The sequence below is a fragment of the Citrus sinensis genome, chromosome 3 (genome assembly GCF_022201045.2).
Source record: "Citrus sinensis cultivar Valencia sweet orange chromosome 3, DVS_A1.0, whole genome shotgun sequence".
NCBI classification, from domain to species: domain Eukaryota; kingdom Viridiplantae; phylum Streptophyta; class Magnoliopsida; order Sapindales; family Rutaceae; genus Citrus; species Citrus sinensis.
In genome coordinates, this window is record NC_068558.1 from 33,330,409 (window position 1) to 33,351,794 (window position 21,386).

The window sequence follows — 21,386 nt, forward strand, 5'->3', positions numbered from 1 at the left end:
TTTACACGATGAAGATTATCGAAAAATGCAACGGGTATAGCTTTCCGAGAATTAGCATTAGAAGTGCTAAAGGGGAATTATCCAAGAGATTTTATGTCCTTCCATCGGGGACATATCGCTGAATGAAATTTCGGACACTCGGCTTTCAACATCGTCATGAAATGTTCAAGACACGCTGATATCAATCATTGAGGTTGTCTTATTCGATGTGGGCCCAGAATCAAGACCCACGATGTACACAATGTGTCGTTTAAAAAAAAAAAAAAGAACTCCAGAAAGTCAAATGTTTCTTTTTTCTTTTGTATTTTTTTTTCATTTTTCGTTTTTGTTGGATTAAATATGACTTTTGAAACTTATGATGGTTGTAAAAGATTTTACACTTTAATTAAGTACGTGAATTACACATTTCACGCATTATTTGACTTTACCCCCAATCTCTGCCGTAATGTCATTTGGCTTTTCTGTCCCTTACTTTGGATATGCATATTCTGTCAAAGGACAAAAAACTGAAATAGGAAAATAGAAGTTGTCATAAAGTAAATTAATATATTCGATAACATTATGAACATCTACGCGCGAAAGCGATGGCGATACTTTCAACACATTGTAGGAAGTGCCTCTAAGTAAGCCCAATGGGCGTAGTTTTACAGATAACCGAAAAACCTTAGTTCAAAGTATAATGATCGGCTTCCTATGATTTTTTTCTGTTTTTAATGGCTACCTATCACAAATTTAGTAACTTCAGCAAAATTCTACTGCTTATATCTTTTTACTTTAATATTATAATCACGATCGGCTTCTTATGCCTTCTTTTTTTTCAACTCAAATATTTTTCACTACTTCAAGTCTTCAAGCAACTATTTGGAAGAACAAATCCAGAGGCCGATCCATCAGCGTTGGTACAGGAAGCTTCAGCTGGTTGATTATTGTAACTGAGCTTCACATCCTCCAAGCTAATTCCAGTGCATGGATTCTTCGAACTGCAATCGAGCTTTACTCCAACTTCTGTTGCCGATGTTCCATGAATATCTTGATATATCACATCACTGATTTTAACCCCCGAAGCCTATTGAACAAGAAAAAAAAAACATTTATTGAGTTGAATATTAATCGCATCAATATTTACGTAATCACATCTACAGACATGTGATAAGTGAGTATCGTACCTGTCCAGGACAATTCTCGTTGTCAGGGCAGTAATTTTGATCAATTATGATTGGATTATCGACATTGTTCATAAGAGCATGTTGGAAAAGAATGTTCCTGGCAAATCCACTGCTTGTTCTCCCCCAGGACTTAATCCTCACTCCATTTTGAGTGCCTGTAAATGTCACAGATGTTACTGTCACATTTTGCACTCCAGCCTCTTGTTGCTCTTTGCCTAAGCTGCCAATGCTGCAACAAAATCACAATATTCAATTTAATTAGCACTAAATATTTATACGTACCACCAAAAATAAAGAGAAAAACAAATCATCATGTTTTTTAATTTTACCTGATCCCATGGCCAGGGCCACAAGCAACATTTTCAATCCATAAGTTGGTGGCGCCAGGCCCAACTGATACACAGTCATCACCAGTCCCAATTTTGCTGTCCAAAATTGTGACACCACTTGATGATTGAACGTGAATGCCATCGGTGTTTGGGCTGTCACCGGCGGCCGAAACTTTGACCCCCTGTACTTTCACATCGTTGCATCCATTGATGACAATATGAAACATCTGGCTATCTACGGATGCTAATCCGTTAATCACAACGTTGTCTGAGTTGCTAAAGCGAAGTGTCTGCTCATGTATATACAAAAGAAGGAACATTAATTATTATAACTAAAGCAGGAAGCCAATCAATATGAAAAGCAAAAAGCCACTAAATTTACGACTATACAGATATATATAGGATATTTCAACTTAATTACCGTAGCGCCACTGGGGCAATTACTATTGTCCGACTTTTTACAAGCCCACAAGCCAGCACCTTGGCCCTCAAGAACGCCACCATTAATAGAAACCCCACTAACATGCTCAAATAAAATCCAGTTTTCGGCATTTCCGATAACATGATAATCAGCTGGAGCCACCAGAGTCCCGTCAATACGTATGGTAATATCATTGTTCTTGCATTGGCCTTGAAACACAACATTGCTTAGTAAGTACCTCCCCGGTGGCACGTAAATGGTTGCGGCCTCGGCCGAGCCACAGGCTTTAGCCCATGCAGCAAGAAAGGATTTTACTGAGTCAGTCTGGCCATCGGGTCTGGCTCCGAAGCTCAGCACATTGTAACTCAAAGGAATTGCTAAAGATGAACTAAAGAAGAGAATCAAAAGAAATGGTAAAAAATTAATAGGCAAAGACATTGATGTTGACATTGTTTCAAAGCTTAAATTTACTGATAGAAATGAGAGAAATAGATTTGAGACGTTGAGGAGTTGGGAGGAAGTTGAGAAGGTTTAAATGGGTATTTATAGGATTTGAATGGACTGTAGAAATGGCAATAGCACTAACAGTGAATGCAATCTGCGCCGAATTTTGGGAGTGATTTTGGCCTTAACAAATGCGATCTTAGTTTACCAAAATACCCTTTAACTTAAATTTGGACGACGTTTGATGACGGACGCGACAAATACATACATAAGACGAGGACACGTCCACATATGGTTTTGTAAGATGAGAGATTTCAAAGGTAGTTAATAAATTAACAGAAAAGATGAGAGATTTCAAAGGTAGTTAATAAATTAACAGAAAGATGGGAGATTTCAAAGGTAGTTAATAAATTAACAGAAAAAGGTGCTTCTCCATTTTCTGCTTTTCTGGTGGTGTGTAAAATTATGCCCGTATGTTTGCTTTGAGCACAAGGTCGTTGCCTCCTCAATTCCCGTGGAGCGATATGTTTATTTCTCTGAACTATTTCTCCTTGTTGCTTGAAATTACAGCAAAATAAAGCTATTTAGAAACTATTCAACTAAATTTTTAGGATAACTTATAAATAATATTATATCAATTAATATTGAGTAGACACAAGATAATTTTGTCAAATGCGACAACTATTAAAAGGCATGTAAACTCCATGCAGATTGTTCATTTGTTGGTTAATTTATTTTTCCATTTTTCCCTTTTGGCTTTCAAGTCAATTATAAGGATAAGCATCAATATATATTCCCTGATTTAAGTATAACTTATTTTTTTATTTTAATAAGATTGCTCTTGTTATTTCAAGGTATTCCAAAATTTATTTAATTAATTAAAAAGAATTTCGAATACGCTAAATCAGCTGCAAATGAAAGCTATCTACCCGAAAATAAGGTTTGCCTTGTTTTACGACTTCCTTGTTCTAGGAAATTATTGTGTTTCATGTGACATTATTTAGGCCAATAATAAATATTATTCAAAGTTCAACTCTAGTTTTATAAAGAAGATGAATCCAGAGGCACAATTCCATCAAAATCAACTATTGATTTTAAGGGAAACAATGAAGAAACCCATGTGAAAAAAGAAAATTTCAATGAAAGTTGATAAAATGTGTTTGAATAATGGTTGTGTAACAAGCTACATCGCTGTTGGACATTTTGTTATACTAAAATGGAAAATATCATAATGTTTCAAAGAAAACAAATTGCAAAGAGTTCATTATTCACAGTATGTCTCTCTACCTAGATGTAATTATTTTTTAATTACATATTTATACTTTTTTCCCATTTTTTCAGATTATTCAAGTGGGAAGCAGTGTGACCCCATCGTGGGCATTTTTGTTAATGATATAATTTTCTTTTTATTTCTTATAACTAGCCGCAATTTTCCTAGTTTCGGAATGGATGTTTGACTTGTTTCATCACTCGGATTAAGCAAACAATCAAGCCGCATTACTAGGTTATCAAGAAAGCACAGTTACCAGTCAGGTCCCTCTTCATGCCAAATTCAGCACGGCCGAAAGGATCTCACGTCAAAGACAAAATTTAGCAGATGTTAATTAATCGATTCAAGTTCACCACATGGGGATTTCTTCTTCAACTACCCAACTGAATAACGATTGACTGTTGACCAAGGAATTATCTATACGTTACTAGTTGATTGAGGAATTTACTTTCACACAGTACCCTTTCATGTTTTAGCTAGCCCACCGGTAACTTCTATTAATGGTATCACCACAAATTTTGTTGCATAACTAATTAAACATGTATGTGAGCTAGACTGCCAAATTGTTTATTTATTTTTTAAAAACGATTGTCCGCCCACCCTCCAAAAAAAAGAAGCAAAATACAATAAAAGAAGATTAGATAATCGGAGGCGTAGTGAACCCCAAAAGATGGTTAGCATAGAACTCACTAATTAATAAAGTAATGAATGGGATAAAAAATGATCGACTAATAGGCTATATATCTCTGTGTGTGTGTTTATCTAGTCTATAATTTTAAAGTGCGGGAAAGTCCGAAAAAGTTTTAAAACCATGCAGTTTTAAAACTTTCCCGTACTTTCCACACTTTAAAACCCTGGATTAGAATATATATATATATATATATATACACATACATACAGACATTTATTAAAAATGTTCTAATCCAGAATTTTAAAGTGCAGGAAAGTTCATAAAAGCTTTAAAACCGCATGGTTTTAAAGTTTTCCCAAACTTTTCCGTACTTTAAAATTCTAGACCAGAAAACTACTCTATATATAGAACCTCCAAATAGGAATACTCTATATAGGAATAACCTCATAGTAATAAAAAATCGTGATCCCAACTTGGGACCAGTTATAATAGGAATAAACTCCACATTGTAATAAGTTAATTTTTTGTATGTCCCGTCTTAATAAACTTACTTCCACATAGTAATAATATTTCAAAAATATATGCCATGTTACATTAAATAATTAAGATGGAACAAAATATCTTTCTAAAGTTACTTGTGACAATGATTTGTTCTTTAAAGTTGCAACCACATCTTTTAACTTGCAGGTATGTATTAATTGGTCAGCATAGGCACTTAATAATTGGTCAACAAAATAATTAATTTATTAATGTCTATACATTGAATTTGACTCACTTATTAATTTATTAATACATGACATAATTTACCTTATATCACTTGCATTAGGGATAATTAAGCAAAGACAATAATTTTGTACTATACCCCTATTAAGTTATAACCTCTTTATAAGAATAAATTTTTCCAGTCCCAATAATATGACTATATAGAGGTTTTACTATATATATATATATATATGCCACCTTGTAGTATCGTATGCCATGTTTTATATATAAACTTTTTCTTAAAATAATTAGAAAGGGAATGAGAAATCTCACTCATTAAATTAAATGCTAATCAATAAGCACCATCATTACTTGAACTCGACTAATCAGAGGTGCAAGCATTTAAAGTCAGTCAAGCTACCCCAAAAGGGAGCTTTACATTTTTTTTTTCACATAATAATCAAAGATGTCACGGTAATGGTCCTTTCGAAATATCTAATTTAATTTTGATAAATTTAATTGGTTGAATTTGTTCAGTGTTGAAAATTTGTTTAATTTTTTAATACACAAAATAATATCCTTTCGAAAATTTAATTAAGGTATATATAGGTAATCTTCAGAGTTCAACAAATCACATCTATTTTTAAATTAAAAAAGAGAGAGAAAGAGAAAAAAAAATAAACTGAAAAAAGGATAAGATGTTGAAGGGGGAGATAGTAGATGTATTTTGAAGTATTGAGAATGTTGAGAATATGTTTCTAAGTGTTTGTGTTGAGAATACATTTAGTAGATGTATTTTGAATTATTGAGAATGTTCAGAATATGTTTTATGTGTTTGTGTCGAGAATACATGGATGTAGACGCACACACGCAAGGGGAGTTTTAAAATTTGAAATCAAATTAATGAATATGATTTGAAGTGTTTGTGTTGAGAATACATTTTGGATACAACGCACACACACAAGGGGAGTTTTAAATTTTGAAATTTGTTAATCCATTTGATTTCTAACACATGCATACATTCAGGGAAGTTCTTATAAAAGTTCAAAATACATAACGTGTTTTGTCATTATCAAAAAGGGGGAGATTGTTAACCTCTATGGTTATATAGCATTTTGATTTTGATAATAACAAACCACGAGTCATGGGTAAAATAGGAAATACACATATTCTTTATTTTGTTTTAAAACAAAAAAAAATGAATGTTGAGTATTTTAAGATGTCCTTAAAATTGTTTTCTTTGTATTTTCTAAAGGAAAAATTTTATTATGTGAATATTATTTCAAATTCTAAGTATAAAGCGCGTTTTCGCATAAGTTTTTCAGATAAAACTTTTATTATGTGCTAAAACGTTAAATCTTTATAATCTAAATGGTAAGCTCACTAAAGTAAAACTAGCTGCTAGACACAAATGGCATACCGTTACAAGGAAAGCGGCAAACCGATTGCATCAAATTAGCTCTCTAGAATCAAACGGTAAACTGGTAGAGCTGAAGCAGCAAACCGATTGCATCAAATTAGCTCTTTGGAATCAAACAATAAACCAATAGAGTTGAAGCAGCAAACTGATTGCATCAAATTAGCTCTCTTGAATCAAATGGTAAACCGATGAAGCTGAAGTGACAAACTGATTCCATGAAGATGACTTACTAGACTCAAAGAACAAACTATTATCTGCAAGCGGCCAACCAATTCCATCAAGATGACTTACTAGACTCAGACAACAAACTATTATCTGCAACCGGCAAACCAAATCCATCAAGATGACTATCTGAAATCAAGTGGCAAACTACTTTCTTGAAGCAGAAAATCGTGAAGCAAAAATTTCAAATTACAACCATAAGGATAAGTGCCATATAAGCAAACTATAGACTGTTTTCTTGAAAGAGCAAATCGATTATGCCTAGAAAGTCAACAACAGCTAATTTTATCGTTCAATCTATAAATACCCAAGAGAAACACTTTTGAAATAGGAATTTTTTGGCCATTTTTTAAAGAGTATTGAGCTTTTACTTGCTTATCCACATTCATTGAATTTATAATTGAGCTATCATTTGTAACATACACTTGCGAGAGTGCATTCTTTGTAATTTCCATTTCACTATCAAAATTGAGTGATTGTAAGTGTGGGGAAACACTTGGTCAAGGAGGTGTGGGATCATCTCAAGTTGTAAATGTTTATTGACACCCTAAAAGTCAATTGCAAACTTCCTGAAGCCTTGGATTGTAATGCTTGAATAGTGGAACAATCAAGTTCGGTTTGCTTGGAGGCATGGTTATAAGCGGGTTTTGCCGAACCACGTAAAAATTTCGTGTTTGCTTTCTTCTCCCATATCTCTTTAAACTTATTCATTGTTATATTTACTGTTATTGAATCTCTTAAGGCATTAGTTTAAATTATTTTGTAGTTTAATTTTTTTAATTTTTAAAAACCCAATTCACCCCTCTCTTGGGTTACTTAGCTAGAATTTCCGCATAGCTTGTCATGCGTTCACATACCGTACAATGAGTTACGAGGTCCAATTCCTACCAACACAAGATTCCAGTATGATCATGGAGGCATTATGAGGGAACAAGGATTGTGAGGTGACGCTTACAGTTTTCAACCTTGCAAAGCCTTTGTAACTCACAAACATGTCTTCAACAAGAAATGGCTTTTAATAATGTTCCCTATGTTAGGAATACTCGCTCTTTTATTCTTTGTGATTGGAATGATTTTTAGAAGAATGAAGAGGGCTTCTAGAGAAAACAAAGAATGTTCTGTGGGCGATCAAGGAGTGCTTTCGATATTAATTTTTAAAACGTAAGTGGCGTATTAAAAAATCATCAGTGCAGCGAATAAATTTGATGCTGAGCAATGCATTTGGCAACCTATCATCTGGGAGATCGTAGCGATGGGCAAATTTCATCACCACTTCCAAGTGAAATTTTAGTCCTACAAGAATTCCTGAATGAAAGCAAGGCACTGCCAGAATTATGGTATCAAAATATTGTGAAATTTTATAGCTTCTGTTAACATCCTGGTACTCTTTTTCAGTCTATGAATATCTTGAAAAGGGTAGTTTGGCTACAATTCCAAGCAATGATGCAACAATAGAAGAATTCATGAGCTGGACTCTGGGAATGTATATGATATAAACTGTAGCTAAGGCCATGAGTTATATGCATCATGATTGCTTCCCACCAATTGACAATCGAGACTTATCAAGCAAGAATGTGTTGCTGGGTTTAGATTATGAAGCTCATGTTTCAGATTCCGGAATCGCAAAATTTCTCAAGCCAGACTTGTCCTATTGGACTGATTTTGCAGGCGCATTTGGATATGTTGCTCCACATATGCATTCTTAAATTAACCCATTGATCACTTTTTACATTAATAAACGTCATATCTAACTGATCATTTTAATCTTTCAGTTTTTGTAGAGCTTGTTTACACGATGAAGATTATCGAAAAATGCAACGGGTATAGCTTTCCGAGAATTAGCATTAGAAGTGCTAAAGGGGAATTATCCAAGAGATTTTATGTCCTTCCATCGGGGACATATCGCTGAATGAAATTTCGGACACTCGGCTTTCAACATCGTCATGAAATGTTCAAGACACGCTGATATCAATCATTGAGGTTGTCTTATTCGATGTGGGCCCAGAATCAAGACCCACGATGTACACAATGTGTCGTTTAAAAAAAAAAAAAAGAACTCCAGAAAGTCAAATGTTTCTTTTTTCTTTTGTATTTTTTTTTCATTTTTCGTTTTTGTTGGATTAAATATGACTTTTGAAACTTATGATGGTTGTAAAAGATTTTACACTTTAATTAAGTACGTGAATTACACATTTCACGCATTATTTGACTTTACCCCCAATCTCTGCCGTAATGTCATTTGGCTTTTCTGTCCCTTACTTTGGATATGCATATTCTGTCAAAGGACAAAAAACTGAAATAGGAAAATAGAAGTTGTCATAAAGTAAATTAATATATTCGATAACATTATGAACATCTACGCGCGAAAGCGATGGCGATACTTTCAACACATTGTAGGAAGTGCCTCTAAGTAAGCCCAATGGGCGTAGTTTTACAGATAACCGAAAAACCTTAGTTCAAAGTATAATGATCGGCTTCCTATGATTTTTTTCTGTTTTTAATGGCTACCTATCACAAATTTAGTAACTTCAGCAAAATTCTACTGCTTATATCTTTTTACTTTAATATTATAATCACGATCGGCTTCTTATGCCTTCTTTTTTTTCAACTCAAATATTTTTCACTACTTCAAGTCTTCAAGCAACTATTTGGAAGAACAAATCCAGAGGCCGATCCATCAGCGTTGGTACAGGAAGCTTCAGCTGGTTGATTATTGTAACTGAGCTTCACATCCTCCAAGCTAATTCCAGTGCATGGATTCTTCGAACTGCAATCGAGCTTTACTCCAACTTCTGTTGCCGATGTTCCATGAATATCTTGATATATCACATCACTGATTTTAACCCCCGAAGCCTATTGAACAAGAAAAAAAAAACATTTATTGAGTTGAATATTAATCGCATCAATATTTACGTAATCACATCTACAGACATGTGATAAGTGAGTATCGTACCTGTCCAGGACAATTCTCGTTGTCAGGGCAGTAATTTTGATCAATTATGATTGGATTATCGACATTGTTCATAAGAGCATGTTGGAAAAGAATGTTCCTGGCAAATCCACTGCTTGTTCTCCCCCAGGACTTAATCCTCACTCCATTTTGAGTGCCTGTAAATGTCACAGATGTTACTGTCACATTTTGCACTCCAGCCTCTTGTTGCTCTTTGCCTAAGCTGCCAATGCTGCAACAAAATCACAATATTCAATTTAATTAGCACTAAATATTTATACGTACCACCAAAAATAAAGAGAAAAACAAATCATCATGTTTTTTAATTTTACCTGATCCCATGGCCAGGGCCACAAGCAACATTTTCAATCCATAAGTTGGTGGCGCCAGGCCCAACTGATACACAGTCATCACCAGTCCCAATTTTGCTGTCCAAAATTGTGACACCACTTGATGATTGAACGTGAATGCCATCGGTGTTTGGGCTGTCACCGGCGGCCGAAACTTTGACCCCCTGTACTTTCACATCGTTGCATCCATTGATGACAATATGAAACATCTGGCTATCTACGGATGCTAATCCGTTAATCACAACGTTGTCTGAGTTGCTAAAGCGAAGTGTCTGCTCATGTATATACAAAAGAAGGAACATTAATTATTATAACTAAAGCAGGAAGCCAATCAATATGAAAAACAAAAAGCCACTAAATTTACGACTATACAGATATATATAGGATATTTCAACTTAATTACCGTAGCGCCACTGGGGCAATTACTATTGTCCGACTTTTTACAAGCCCACAAGCCAGCACCTTGGCCATCAAGAACGCCACCATTAATAGAAACCCCACTAACATGCTCAAATAAAATCCAGTTTTCGGCATTTCCGATAACATGATAATCAGCTGGAGCCACCAGAGTCCCGTCAATACGTATGGTAATATCATTGTTCTTGCATTGGCCTTGAAACACAACATTGCTTAGTAAGTACCTCCCCGGTGGCACGTAAATGGTTGCAGCCTCGGCCGAGCCACAGGCTTGAGCCCATGCAGCAAGAAAGGATTTTACTGAGTCAGTCTGGCCATCGGGTCTGGCTCCGAAGCTCAGCACGTTGTAACTCAAAGGAATTGCTAAAGATGAACTAAAGAAGAGAATCAAAAGAAACGGTAAAAATTTAATAGGCAAAGACATTGATTTTGACAGTGTTTCAAAGTTTTACTTTACTGATGGATATGAGAGAAATAGATTTGAGACGTTGAGTAGTTGGGGTGAAGTTGAAAAGATTTAAATGGGTATTTATAGGATTTGAATGAACTGTAGAAATATAAATCACACTAGTATTGAATGCAATCTGCGCAGAATTACGGGAGTGATTTTTGCCTTAACTGATACGATCTTAATTTACTAAAATACCCTTTAACTGAAATTTGGATGATATTTGATGACAGAAGCAACAAATACATACAAAAGACAACTGCACGTCCACATATGGTTTCGTAAGATGAGAGATTTCAAAGGTAGTTAATAAATTAACAGATAAAAAGTGCTTATCCATTTTCTGCTTTTCTGGTGCCATGTAAAATTATGCCCCTTTGTTTGCCTTGAGCACAAGACCAATGCCTCCTCAATTCCCGCGGAACGATATGTTCATTTCTGTGAACTATCTCTCCTTGTTGCTTGAAGTTACAGCAAAATAAAACGGTCTAAAAATCATTCGGACTAAGTTTTTGGGTAACCTGTAAATACTGCATGAATTAACATTGGATAAACGAAAAGTACACAGCTAATAATTTTGTCAAATGCTACAACCACTAAAAGGCCTGCAAACTCATTCAGATTGTTCATTTGTTGGTTAATATATATTTCCATTATCCCTTTGGGCTATCAAGTCAATTATAGGGTAATTTTTAAAAACCTCCCCTGAGGTTTGGGCTTGTTGCAAGTAGATGGCGAGAATTGATTTATTTGTAAAAAATCCCCTACCGTCAGTTAAGTTTAACATTGACCGTTAGTTGACCGTGCAAAGACAATATTACCCTTAATAATAGTTTGTAAACGAAAATAACTAAAAAAAAACTAAAATTATTGGTGCAAAAAGCACAAATCCTATTTTTTGACAATTTTATCCTTGTCAATTCTAAAAATTTACAATATCATAGGTAAAGATTATGACTATTTCATTTTTAAATTTTTAATTTTATCTTTCTTGTAGGAATTTTAAGGAAATATCAATAATTTAAAGAGGATTTTTTAATTTTTTAATTTTAATTTTTTATAAGAACTTTAATAAAATATCAATAATTTAAAAAGTGTAAAATAGCTAATAATTTTGGTTTTTTTTTAGTTATTTTCGTTTATAAACTATTGTTAAGGGTAATATTGTCTTTGCACGGTCAACTAACGGTCAATGTTAAACTTAACTGACGGTAGGGGGTTTTTTACAAATAAATCAATTCTCGCCATCTACTTACAACAAGCCCAAACCTCAGGGGAGGTTTTTAAAAATTACCCGTCAATTATATGGATAAGCCTCAGTATCTAACTTCTAATCTTACAGGTCATTGATTAAATCGAACGGTTCATGCTTATGCAACTATTAATATTGTAATTTTTATAGCAGCATCATAGAAAGACCCTTGTATTATAATTTTTTTTTTCTGAAAGTAATTGAATTATTGTTTGGCCCACAATTTTAGCAAGTGCCTAATAAGAATATGGAAATTTCCCGAATTTCTGAATGGCCATTTCTTCAAAATACAGATTGTTGTTTTGGTGTCGGAAGGCTAAATTCATAAATAACGTTTCCCTTGTTTCACGGCTTCCTTGTTTCCGGAAATTTTTGTTTTTCACGTGACGTTAATTTGTTGATCTTACTTTCGCTTAAGAGAATAAATTAGGCACACAATAAATGTCAGTATTCAAATTTCAGCTCTAGTTATATCTGGAAAATGAATCCAGAGCACAGTTCCATCAACATCAACTATTGATTTTAAGAAAAAAATTAAGAAAGCCACGTGAAAAAAGAAAAAAAGAAAAAGAAAATTTCGTTGAAAGTTGATAAAATGTTCGTTATCATAGTACGTCTCTTTATCTAGATGTTATTTTTGTAATTAACATAAATATTTTTTTTTCTCATTTTATCAAAATTATTCAAGTGGGAAGCAGTTTCAGTCCACCGTGTGCATTTTCGTTAATGAAATTATTTTCTTCTTATTTCTTATAACTAGCCGCAATTTTGCTAGTTTCGAAAGGGATGTTTTGACATAAAGTTCAACTTTTTTCCTTTTCTTTTTAGTGGTTACAATTTTTGTGCACATTACTGATTGACTTGTTTCAATTACTCAGATTAAGCAAACAATCAAGCCACATTACTAGGTTATCAAGAAAGAGCAGTTACCAGTTAGGTCCCTCAGGTCAAAGACGTGACTTATTTTAGTCAATTGCTTTATGTTAATCAAAATTTGGCAGAAGTTAATTAACCGACTACAAGTTAACCACATGCGGATTTCAACTGCCCAACTGAAAAAAGGTTTATGAGTGTTGACCAAATGATTTTTTTATACATTACTAGTTGTTTAAGGGATTTACTTTCACACAGTACCATTAATTGTTGGAGTTAGCTAATCTAACGGTAACTTCTATTGGTGGTATCGCCTCAAATTTTGTTTTATAATTAATTTTAAATGTATGTGAAGAGCTTGACTGCCAATTTCTTTATTTATTTTTCAGATAAAAAATTGTTTTACAAAACAAAAAAAGAATATGTTATTAAGGAAGCTCACATCAGTAGCATAGACTGTAAAGCAGAGGATAGCAGCAGCTCCAGCTTACGGTTGAGAGTTTATGACATGGCATGCCAGCTGGCACCTGGTGGTTATGTAATCACTTGTACACGTGATAATCAGCTGAAGTTGTTATAGTTAGTTAGAATTAGCAGTAGTTTGTAACAGTCAAAATGATGTTGATATCTGCCACCTGGAATATCATATCATACCATTTTTTTATATTTTTTTTCAGAAAAATAAAAGTCTATAAGGGAATTAGAAATCTCACCCATGAAACTCCAACCATCACCCACTATTATTACTAGTACTCGACTAACCTAATGCATGTGGAATATAAAATTTAGTTTAGATGAATTAAATTACGTTGGATTTCTTTAGGTGTTGAAAACTTGTTTAATTTTTTTCTGTACGTACAATAATATCCTTTCGAAAATTTAATTAAGAGTAATTGCCAGAATTCAACAAATCACATCTATCTTTAATTTTTTTTTAAAAAAAGAGAAAAATAAACTAAAAAAAAAAAGAAAGAAAAGAAAATGCCCGTAACAAGCCCCAAAACATGGAATGTAGCAGTCGCAAACCAAAAAGCTCAATACACATTTGTCTGCGCATGTGAGTGTTCAAGACATGAATTAATGGACTCTTGAAGTAATTTATATTTACTGTCTCTGCTGTTAATCTAAAACCAAAAACTAAATATTGCCATGAATTTAGGGTTTAAATAATTATTGCTGTTTTTAAAGAATATGAAGGAATCAATATTTGTATAACCTACAGAGCATGTGAGCTTAGCAAAAATGGAGGAACGGTGCGATATGAAACGATTTTTTCATTAAAACATCATGCAATGCTTTAAATGGAGATGCACGTTTGAAATAAAAAAATGAAAACAACATAAAGAAGGAGGGTTGACTGTATGGGGATTTGTGCTTATAATTTAGGCTCACATAGCTTCCTTTGATTGACGAACATACGTGCAAGCAAACTCACAAATGGTATTGTGCCACTTAGAAGTAAGAGAAGCACATCAATCATTGAACTTCTTTTTTTTTTTTTTTTCTGAATCAATTGTATTAAGGAAGCACATCTCAGCTGCTTAGTCAAAGATCAGTCAATGCAAAGAGTGGCCAATGAAGCCAAGTGAGCAGAGTGATTAAGAGTGTGCCAGATCATTGACAGCTCAGCTTATTAGTTACACATATCTATTGTGCTCTGTATCTTTCATTTTTGTTATTTTATGTTTTTAGTGTTAGCAGTTAGTTACAGTTTATAGTTAAGCTCACGAGCTTGATATAAATACTTTGTTTTACTATTTTTGATATTAAGTGAAATAAACAATAAACATTCATTTCCAGAATATTCTTTTCCTCTGTAAACTTTTTTTCTTCCAAACACAATACGATTTTCCTTTATGGTATCAGAGCCAGATCAATATGGCTAGCTCCAGCAATCCAATCGTAAACACAAACACTAATTCAATAAGCTCAACAAATTTTTCATTCATCACTCCTGTGAAGTTAGATCGAATCAATTACTTAATTTGGTGATCTCAAGTATTAGCTTCCATAAGAGGCAACAGACTTGAAGGTTTTATTAATGGAACAAAATTTGAACCAGAGCAGTGCATTACTCGAAGAACAGCTGAGGGATCTGCTGATTGAGAATCCAAAGTTTATCACCTGGAAATGACAAGATCAAACACTTCTTGGCTGGCTCTTATCTTCAATAAGTGAAGGTACACTTGGTCTTGTTATTAATCTTGATAGTTCATATACTGTATGGAAAACACTTGAGAAGAAATTTGGAGTACAATATGAAGCTAAGGTACTTCAAATCAAGTATGAAATAAACACTTTAAAGAAAGAATCAATGAATGTTGAAGATTATTGCATGAAAATGAAAGCATTAGCTGATAAGCTTGCTTGTGCTGGGAGTCCTTTGAATGATAGAGAATTGTTGCTGCACATTCTAAATGGTCTTGGACCAGACAATCTAGATTTAGCTTCTTTTATCACTGCTTGTAGAATGGATTTTGATGATGCATATGCATTGTTGCTCACTCATGAACCTAGGCTTGAGCAACAAGAGCAAGATGCTAAAACTGTTTTCAATGCTAATTTTGCACAAGGCATGTTCAATGGTAATTTTGCACAAACAAGGGGAAACTATAGAAGAGGTGGTTATACAGGAGGTTTTCAAGGCAATTATCATGGTGGAAGAGGATCAGGCACTGGTAGAAGTTTTCCTTTAAGAAAATTTTCTGGATTTAATGGTTTCAATGGAGGATACTCTGGCTTTGGTGGTTATGGTAGAGGTCAAAACATGCATCAGATGAAAGGAAAAGTCTTCAATGGCATGTCTCCTACTATGCCATCTAATTTTTCTGGAAATTCACATCAAAATGCTGCTAGCATTTCTTATGAAGTTATAATCTGTCAGATCTGTTCTCAATCTGGACATAGTGCTGATGTTTGCTGGTATAGATTCAATGAGGATTTTGTTCCAGCTCCATCTAGAGTTTACAACAAAGGAAAAACTCCAAAGTTTGCTTATATGACTAATTTTGAACCAGCTAATTACATGCCATCTTATATGCCTAGTTTTGATGAATATTCTACTGGAATGTCTCCTGTATGCATGCCTGGTTTTCATACTCTATATTCCCCTGGAACTGCTTATATGGCCAATTTTGAAGGGCCTGCTGATGAAAGTTGGTATTTCGATAGTGGAGCTACACATCATCTACCAAACAACATGACCAATATGCATATCAGAGAGGAATTCAAAGGTAATGATCAACTCATCATAGGAAATGGTCAAGGCCTAACTATCACTCATGTTGGTAATGCTTCTCTTCGTTTGTCTGGCTCTAAAACTACCTGCATTCTGCTAAAGGATATACTACTTGTACCTTCTATAACTAAAAATCTTTTAAGCATATCTAAACTAACCTAAAATAATAACATTTCTGTTGAATTTTGTGCTAATGTTTGTTTTGTGAAGGACAAAATGAAAGAACAAGTTCTTCTGCAGGGACTTTCTGAGAAAGGACTGTACAAGCTGTAACTTAAACCCAGTTCACCCAATACTCAATCTCATGAGTCACATATGTCAGTTGTTCATTCAAATAAGCCTTTGTCTATGTTGTCTTTTGTCAATAGAAACAATCAGACCTCAAATAAATGTGATTCTTTTGCTAAGGCTTGTTTCAATTCTGTTTTATCAAATTGTACTCAAACAGTTGATCAATTAACCTTGTTACTTAGAAAGTTTGGTCATCCAAATTTGAATGTTCTAATACACTTGCTGAAGTTTTATAATTGTGCTAAAGTCTCTCTGCAGTCACTCAAAAATTCTAGTCATAATGTGTGTGAAGCCTGTCAATTGGGAAAATCTCATAGGCTACATTTTGCAACTACAGATACCAAAACTACTCATGTTTTGGAGCTTATACACACAGACCTTTGGGGGCCTTCACCATTTCTGTCTAGGAATGGATATAAGTACTACATTAGCTTTGTTGATGATTATTGCAGATATACATGGATTTATCCCCTCAAGCTTAAGTAAGAAGCTTTAGCAGTCTTTAAGTTGTTCAAACTTCAGGTTGAAAATCAGTTCAGCACATCTATCAAGATGTTGCAATCTGATTGGGGGGGGGGAGAATATAGAGTGTTTACAGATTTTCTAAATCAAAATGGTATTATTTTTAGACACTCATATCCTTATACACATCATTAAAATAGATCAGTGGAAAGAAAACATAGACATATAGTTGAACTTGGTTTAACTCTGCTAGCTCAAGCAAATTTATCTTTTCAATACTGGTGGGATGCCTTTCATACTGCAATATTTCACATCAATAGGTTACCCACTCCAGTGCTCAAGAATCAAACACCATACGAGAATTTGTTTAAACACAAAGCAGATTATAGTTTTCTTAAGTGTTTCAGCTATTTATGTTATCCATTCTTGAGAGACTATAATAAGCACAAGTTTGATTTTCATTCCAACAAGTGTATATTCATTGGGTATAGTCCATCACACAAGGGTTATAAATGTCTTCATCCTTCAGGTCGAGTGTATATTGTCAGACATATCACATTTGATGAAACTTGTTTTCCTTCAACTCTCCTTGATGATAAAACCAATATTTCACCTTGTGTCTCTAAGTCTGTCAAATCACTTAACCAACAACAAGTTTTTCACTTGTCTACCTTGCCATATATTCCTGATAGCAGATTTGAAGAACCTTTCTCAGCAGGAACCAGCAATAACAGAACTCAATCTTTATCAAGTTCTAATCATACAATTACTGCTCAACAAAATCAACTATATGATTTACTTGGATCTCGAGATTACACACAAACACCAATTACAAACAATTCACCTGTATCGGCTCAAATTTTTCAACCAGAACCTCAAAATCCAATTTTATCACATGACATAGCAACCAACACATCTTCACAGAACCAGAAAACTATTCATCAACCAACACACAAAATGATCACTAGAGCTAAATTAGGCATAATCAAACCAAAGGTGTATTGTGCTACTCTATCAAATAGGGAACCAGATACAGTTGAAGAAGCATTAGAAGATCCAAGGTGGTATCAGGCAATGAAAGATGAGTATGATGCATTAATGAAGAACAATACTTGGATTCTAGTACCTAAATTCTCTGACCATAAAGTTGTTGACAATAAATGGATATTTAGAGTCAAGTATAATACTGATGGTAGTGTTGCTAAGTTTAAAGCCAGACTTGTTCCAAAGGGATTTCAACAAGTAGCAGGAGTTGATTACTTTGAGACTTTCAGTCCAGTAGTTAAACCAGCTATAGTTCGAGTGGTGTTAAGCTTGGCTGCAATGAACAACTAGAAAATAAGGCAAGTAGATATTAATAATGCATTCTTGAATGGCGATTTGATTAAGGATGTCTTTATGAAGCAACCTGAGGGTTTTATCAATGTTTATAAACCTGGTCATATTCGTAAATTGAACAAGGCACTTTATGGACTAAAGCAGCCTCCTAGAGCATGGTTTGATAAGCTCAAGGAAACTTTGATTAAGTGGGGATTTCAGAACTCAAGGGCAGATACATCACTGTTCTTGAAGAAAGAAAAATGATTTATGATTATGGTACTAATCTATGTGGATGATATATTAATTACAGGTCCTAACAGCAAAGCTCTTGAAGATTTTATTTCTCATTTCAGTTTAGTTTTTGCCTTAAAAGATCTAGGGATTTGTCTTATTTTCTGGGGATTGAAGTCTCTTACTACAATGGAAGTATTTTCTTGTCTCAAAGGAAATATATTAGAGACTTATTGGCAGAAGCAGAGCTTCTAAACTATAAAGGTTGTGACACACCAATGACTACAAGAACAAAGCTTCAGAAACAAGCTTATGGTTCACTTGGTCAATTCATTGAAGATCCTACAGCATATAGAAGTTTGGTTGGAGGCTTACAATATGTAATACTTACAAGGCTTGAGATAGCTTTTGCAGTACATAAGCTTAGTCAATATGTTGCTATGCTAACTTTACAGCATCTAATGGCGTGCAAGAGAGTGTTAAGATACTTAAAGGAAACTCAGGATTATGGACTGAAATTTGGAACTGAAGGAGAGCTGAGACTGACTAGATACACAGATACAGATTGGGCTTGTGACATTGATGACAGGAATTTAGTTGGTGCATATTGCATATACTTGGGAAATAATCTAACTCATGGTCTTCTAAGAAACAATCAGTTGTGATAAGATCTAGTGCTGAAAGTGAATATAGATCTCTTGCTTCAGCTTGTACATAAATTACTTGGCTTCAATCATTATTCAGTGAAATGAATCTATAGTGCACTTCAACTCCAGTGATATGGTGTGATAATAAGAGTGCCACTGAGCTTGCAAAGAACCCAGTTTATCATTCAAGAACCAAACATATTGAATTGGATATGCAATTCATTAGAGACAAAATTGTTGCCAAAGAATTGCAGATCAATTATATACCCAGTGAAGAACAAATTGCAGATGCTTTAACCAAACCCTTAACCTTCAATCATTTTAATTTTTTCAGAAGCAAACTCAATGTGCAACCTTGCCCATTGAGTTTGAGGGGGGCTATTAAAGAAGCACATCTCAGCTGCTTAGTCAAAGATCAGTTAATGCAAAGAGTGACCAATGAAGCCAAGTCAGCAGAGTGATTGAGAGTGTGCCAGATCATTGACAGCTCAGCTTATTAGTTACACATGTCTATTGTGCTCTGTATCTTTCATTTTTGTTATTTTTTATTTTCAGTGTTAGCAGTTAGTTACAGTTTATAGTTAAGCTCACGAGCTTGATATAAATACTTTGTTTTACTATTTTTGATATTAAGTGAAATAAACAATAAACATTCATTTCCAAAATATTCTTTTCCTCTGTAAATTTGTTTTCTTCCAAACACAATATGATTTTCCTTTAAATTGTGACGGTGGCTTAGTTTGGCCGCGTTTATTATATCAGGATAGGGGCCAAATCCTTTTGCTTGTTTCTAATTTTCGATGTATAATGTGTCGCCTTTACCTTTCCCAAGATACATAGTTCTACTTTTGGGTCGATCAGGACCTTTTTCTTTTCTCATTCCTAATTTTTAAGCACTTTAACCCTAGCTCACTTTATGCACATGTGGAAATTAACCTCTTTGAAATTGTGGGTGAGAGAGATGATCATTTTATTTTTCGAAATTAAAATTTTGATTCGACAAAGGTTATAAAGGAGAAATAACAAACTTAAAGAGATTGTAACAAAAAATGCAAAGTGATACAAACTCTTAAAATAATTTAAATTATTTAATTTATTTATTCAATTTTATGGTATTAGTTAATTTTGAACTAATCAAAAGCAGTTACACTTATTTTGTGGAACTACATGTAAGTAGTGGAGCATTATGTGAGAACATCTTAGTGTTCCTAATTTTTAAGTTGTAATCTTAAATAAGCTTTATTCTACAAAGTTTGATATTATTCAACAAAAAGCATCATGAGTTTATTATTTTGGCAACATAAAAGTTGTAATTGAGAGTTTATTGGTTACTCGAATAACCAATACTTATTTGGAGGCTTGGGTTTCCTCGAATTAACCCCATTTCGTTGGTAAATTTGGTGGGTGAAGCAGACACACCACTAAAGTGAAAATTGAGAAATAATGATCACATAGGGACACCAAAATTTATGTGGTTTGACTTTTATCCTACGTTCACGGGCGAAGATAGAAGGAAAATTACAAGTATTGTAATGTTTTGTCTCACAACCCAGAACACAATTACACCCAAACTCTCAAAAACACTAGAACTAGAGCTCAAAGATCTCAACACTCTTAATTTACCTCTTAGCACTCTCACTTGAATTGGAGAAAATGGGATGAATGAAGAGGACAAATGAAGCTGCTAATTATAGGCCAGGAAATGCCCAAAAATCAACAATGGCGGGCACTAAAGTAATATAAATTTCTCTCAAATTTCCACTTTGGTGCTGAAGTCAAAGGTTGCATGTGAAATATAAGTGTGCAACCTAAGAGGGGGGTGAATTGGTATTTTAAAAATTATCCTAGCAAATCCACACAACAAACAATCTAACTTCTTAATAAAATTGAAAACAATAAGTTCAATAAAAGCACAATAACAAATGAGTAAGAGAGAAGAGAAACAAACACACGAATTTTTACATGGTTCGGCAATCCCTGCCTACGTCCACGCCTCCAAGCGATCCAAGCTTGAGGGTTTCACTATCCGAGCCTTTCCAAGGCTTCAACCGTTTACAATTGACTTCAAGGTGTCAATGGACCTTTACAACAAAGAGATTATCTCCCAATCTCTTCACTCAAGTGTCTCACACACTCAAACACTTACAATTAAGATGAAGAAATGAAAGTTACAACAAAACTCACTCAAAGAGTAGATATTCAAAAATGAAGATCAAGAGATGATTCAATGTGTTTTGTGATTTGCAAATTGAAAGCTCAAGATATCTCGTGTGCTTTTTGATTATCCTTGCTGGAGAGATTG

The 21,386-nt window shown here is 34.1% G+C and overlaps 2 protein-coding genes across 2 annotated transcripts; both read right to left on the bottom strand.

The window, feature by feature from the left end:
- Window positions 1-532: 532 nt before the first annotated feature.
- Window positions 533-2,414, bottom strand: LOC127900911 (polygalacturonase-like). The gene is made up of 4 exons (XM_052436279.1): window positions 1,917-2,414; window positions 1,496-1,785; window positions 1,167-1,395; window positions 533-1,066 (listed from the first exon to the last, which is right to left on the bottom strand). The coding sequence occupies exons 1-4, from the start codon at window positions 2,364-2,366 to the stop codon at window positions 842-844; spliced, it is 1,194 nt and encodes a 397-aa protein (XP_052292239.1). The 5' UTR covers window positions 2,367-2,414; the 3' UTR covers window positions 533-841.
- A 6,510-nt stretch (window positions 2,415-8,924) lies between these two features.
- On the bottom strand, window positions 8,925-10,809 carry LOC127900912 (polygalacturonase-like). Its single transcript, XM_052436280.1, has 4 exons — window positions 10,309-10,809; window positions 9,888-10,177; window positions 9,559-9,787; window positions 8,925-9,458 (listed from the first exon to the last, which is right to left on the bottom strand). Exons 1-4 carry the CDS (start codon window positions 10,744-10,746, stop codon window positions 9,234-9,236), a joined length of 1,182 nt encoding a protein of 393 aa, XP_052292240.1. The 5' UTR covers window positions 10,747-10,809; the 3' UTR covers window positions 8,925-9,233.
- Window positions 10,810-21,386: the final 10,577 nt, after the last annotated feature.

Excerpts from the sequence above, each read along its gene's own strand:
- LOC127900911 (XM_052436279.1), bottom strand. The coding sequence starts at position 2,366 with ATGTCAACATCAATGTCTTTGCCTATTAATTTTTTACCATTTCTTTTG. Across the intron at positions 1,786-1,916 it reads ATTGCCCCAGTGGCGCTACG|ACACTTCGCTTTAGCAACTC; the intron begins GTAATTAAGTTG and ends ATACATGAGCAG. Across the intron at positions 1,396-1,495 it reads GGCCCTGGCCATGGGATCAG|CATTGGCAGCTTAGGCAAAG; the intron begins GTAAAATTAAAA and ends ATTTTGTTGCAG.
- LOC127900912 (XM_052436280.1), bottom strand. The coding sequence starts at position 10,746 with ATGTCTTTGCCTATTAAATTTTTACCGTTTCTTTTGATTCTCTTCTTT. Across the intron at positions 10,178-10,308 it reads ATTGCCCCAGTGGCGCTACG|ACACTTCGCTTTAGCAACTC; the intron begins GTAATTAAGTTG and ends ATACATGAGCAG. Across the intron at positions 9,788-9,887 it reads GGCCCTGGCCATGGGATCAG|CATTGGCAGCTTAGGCAAAG; the intron begins GTAAAATTAAAA and ends ATTTTGTTGCAG.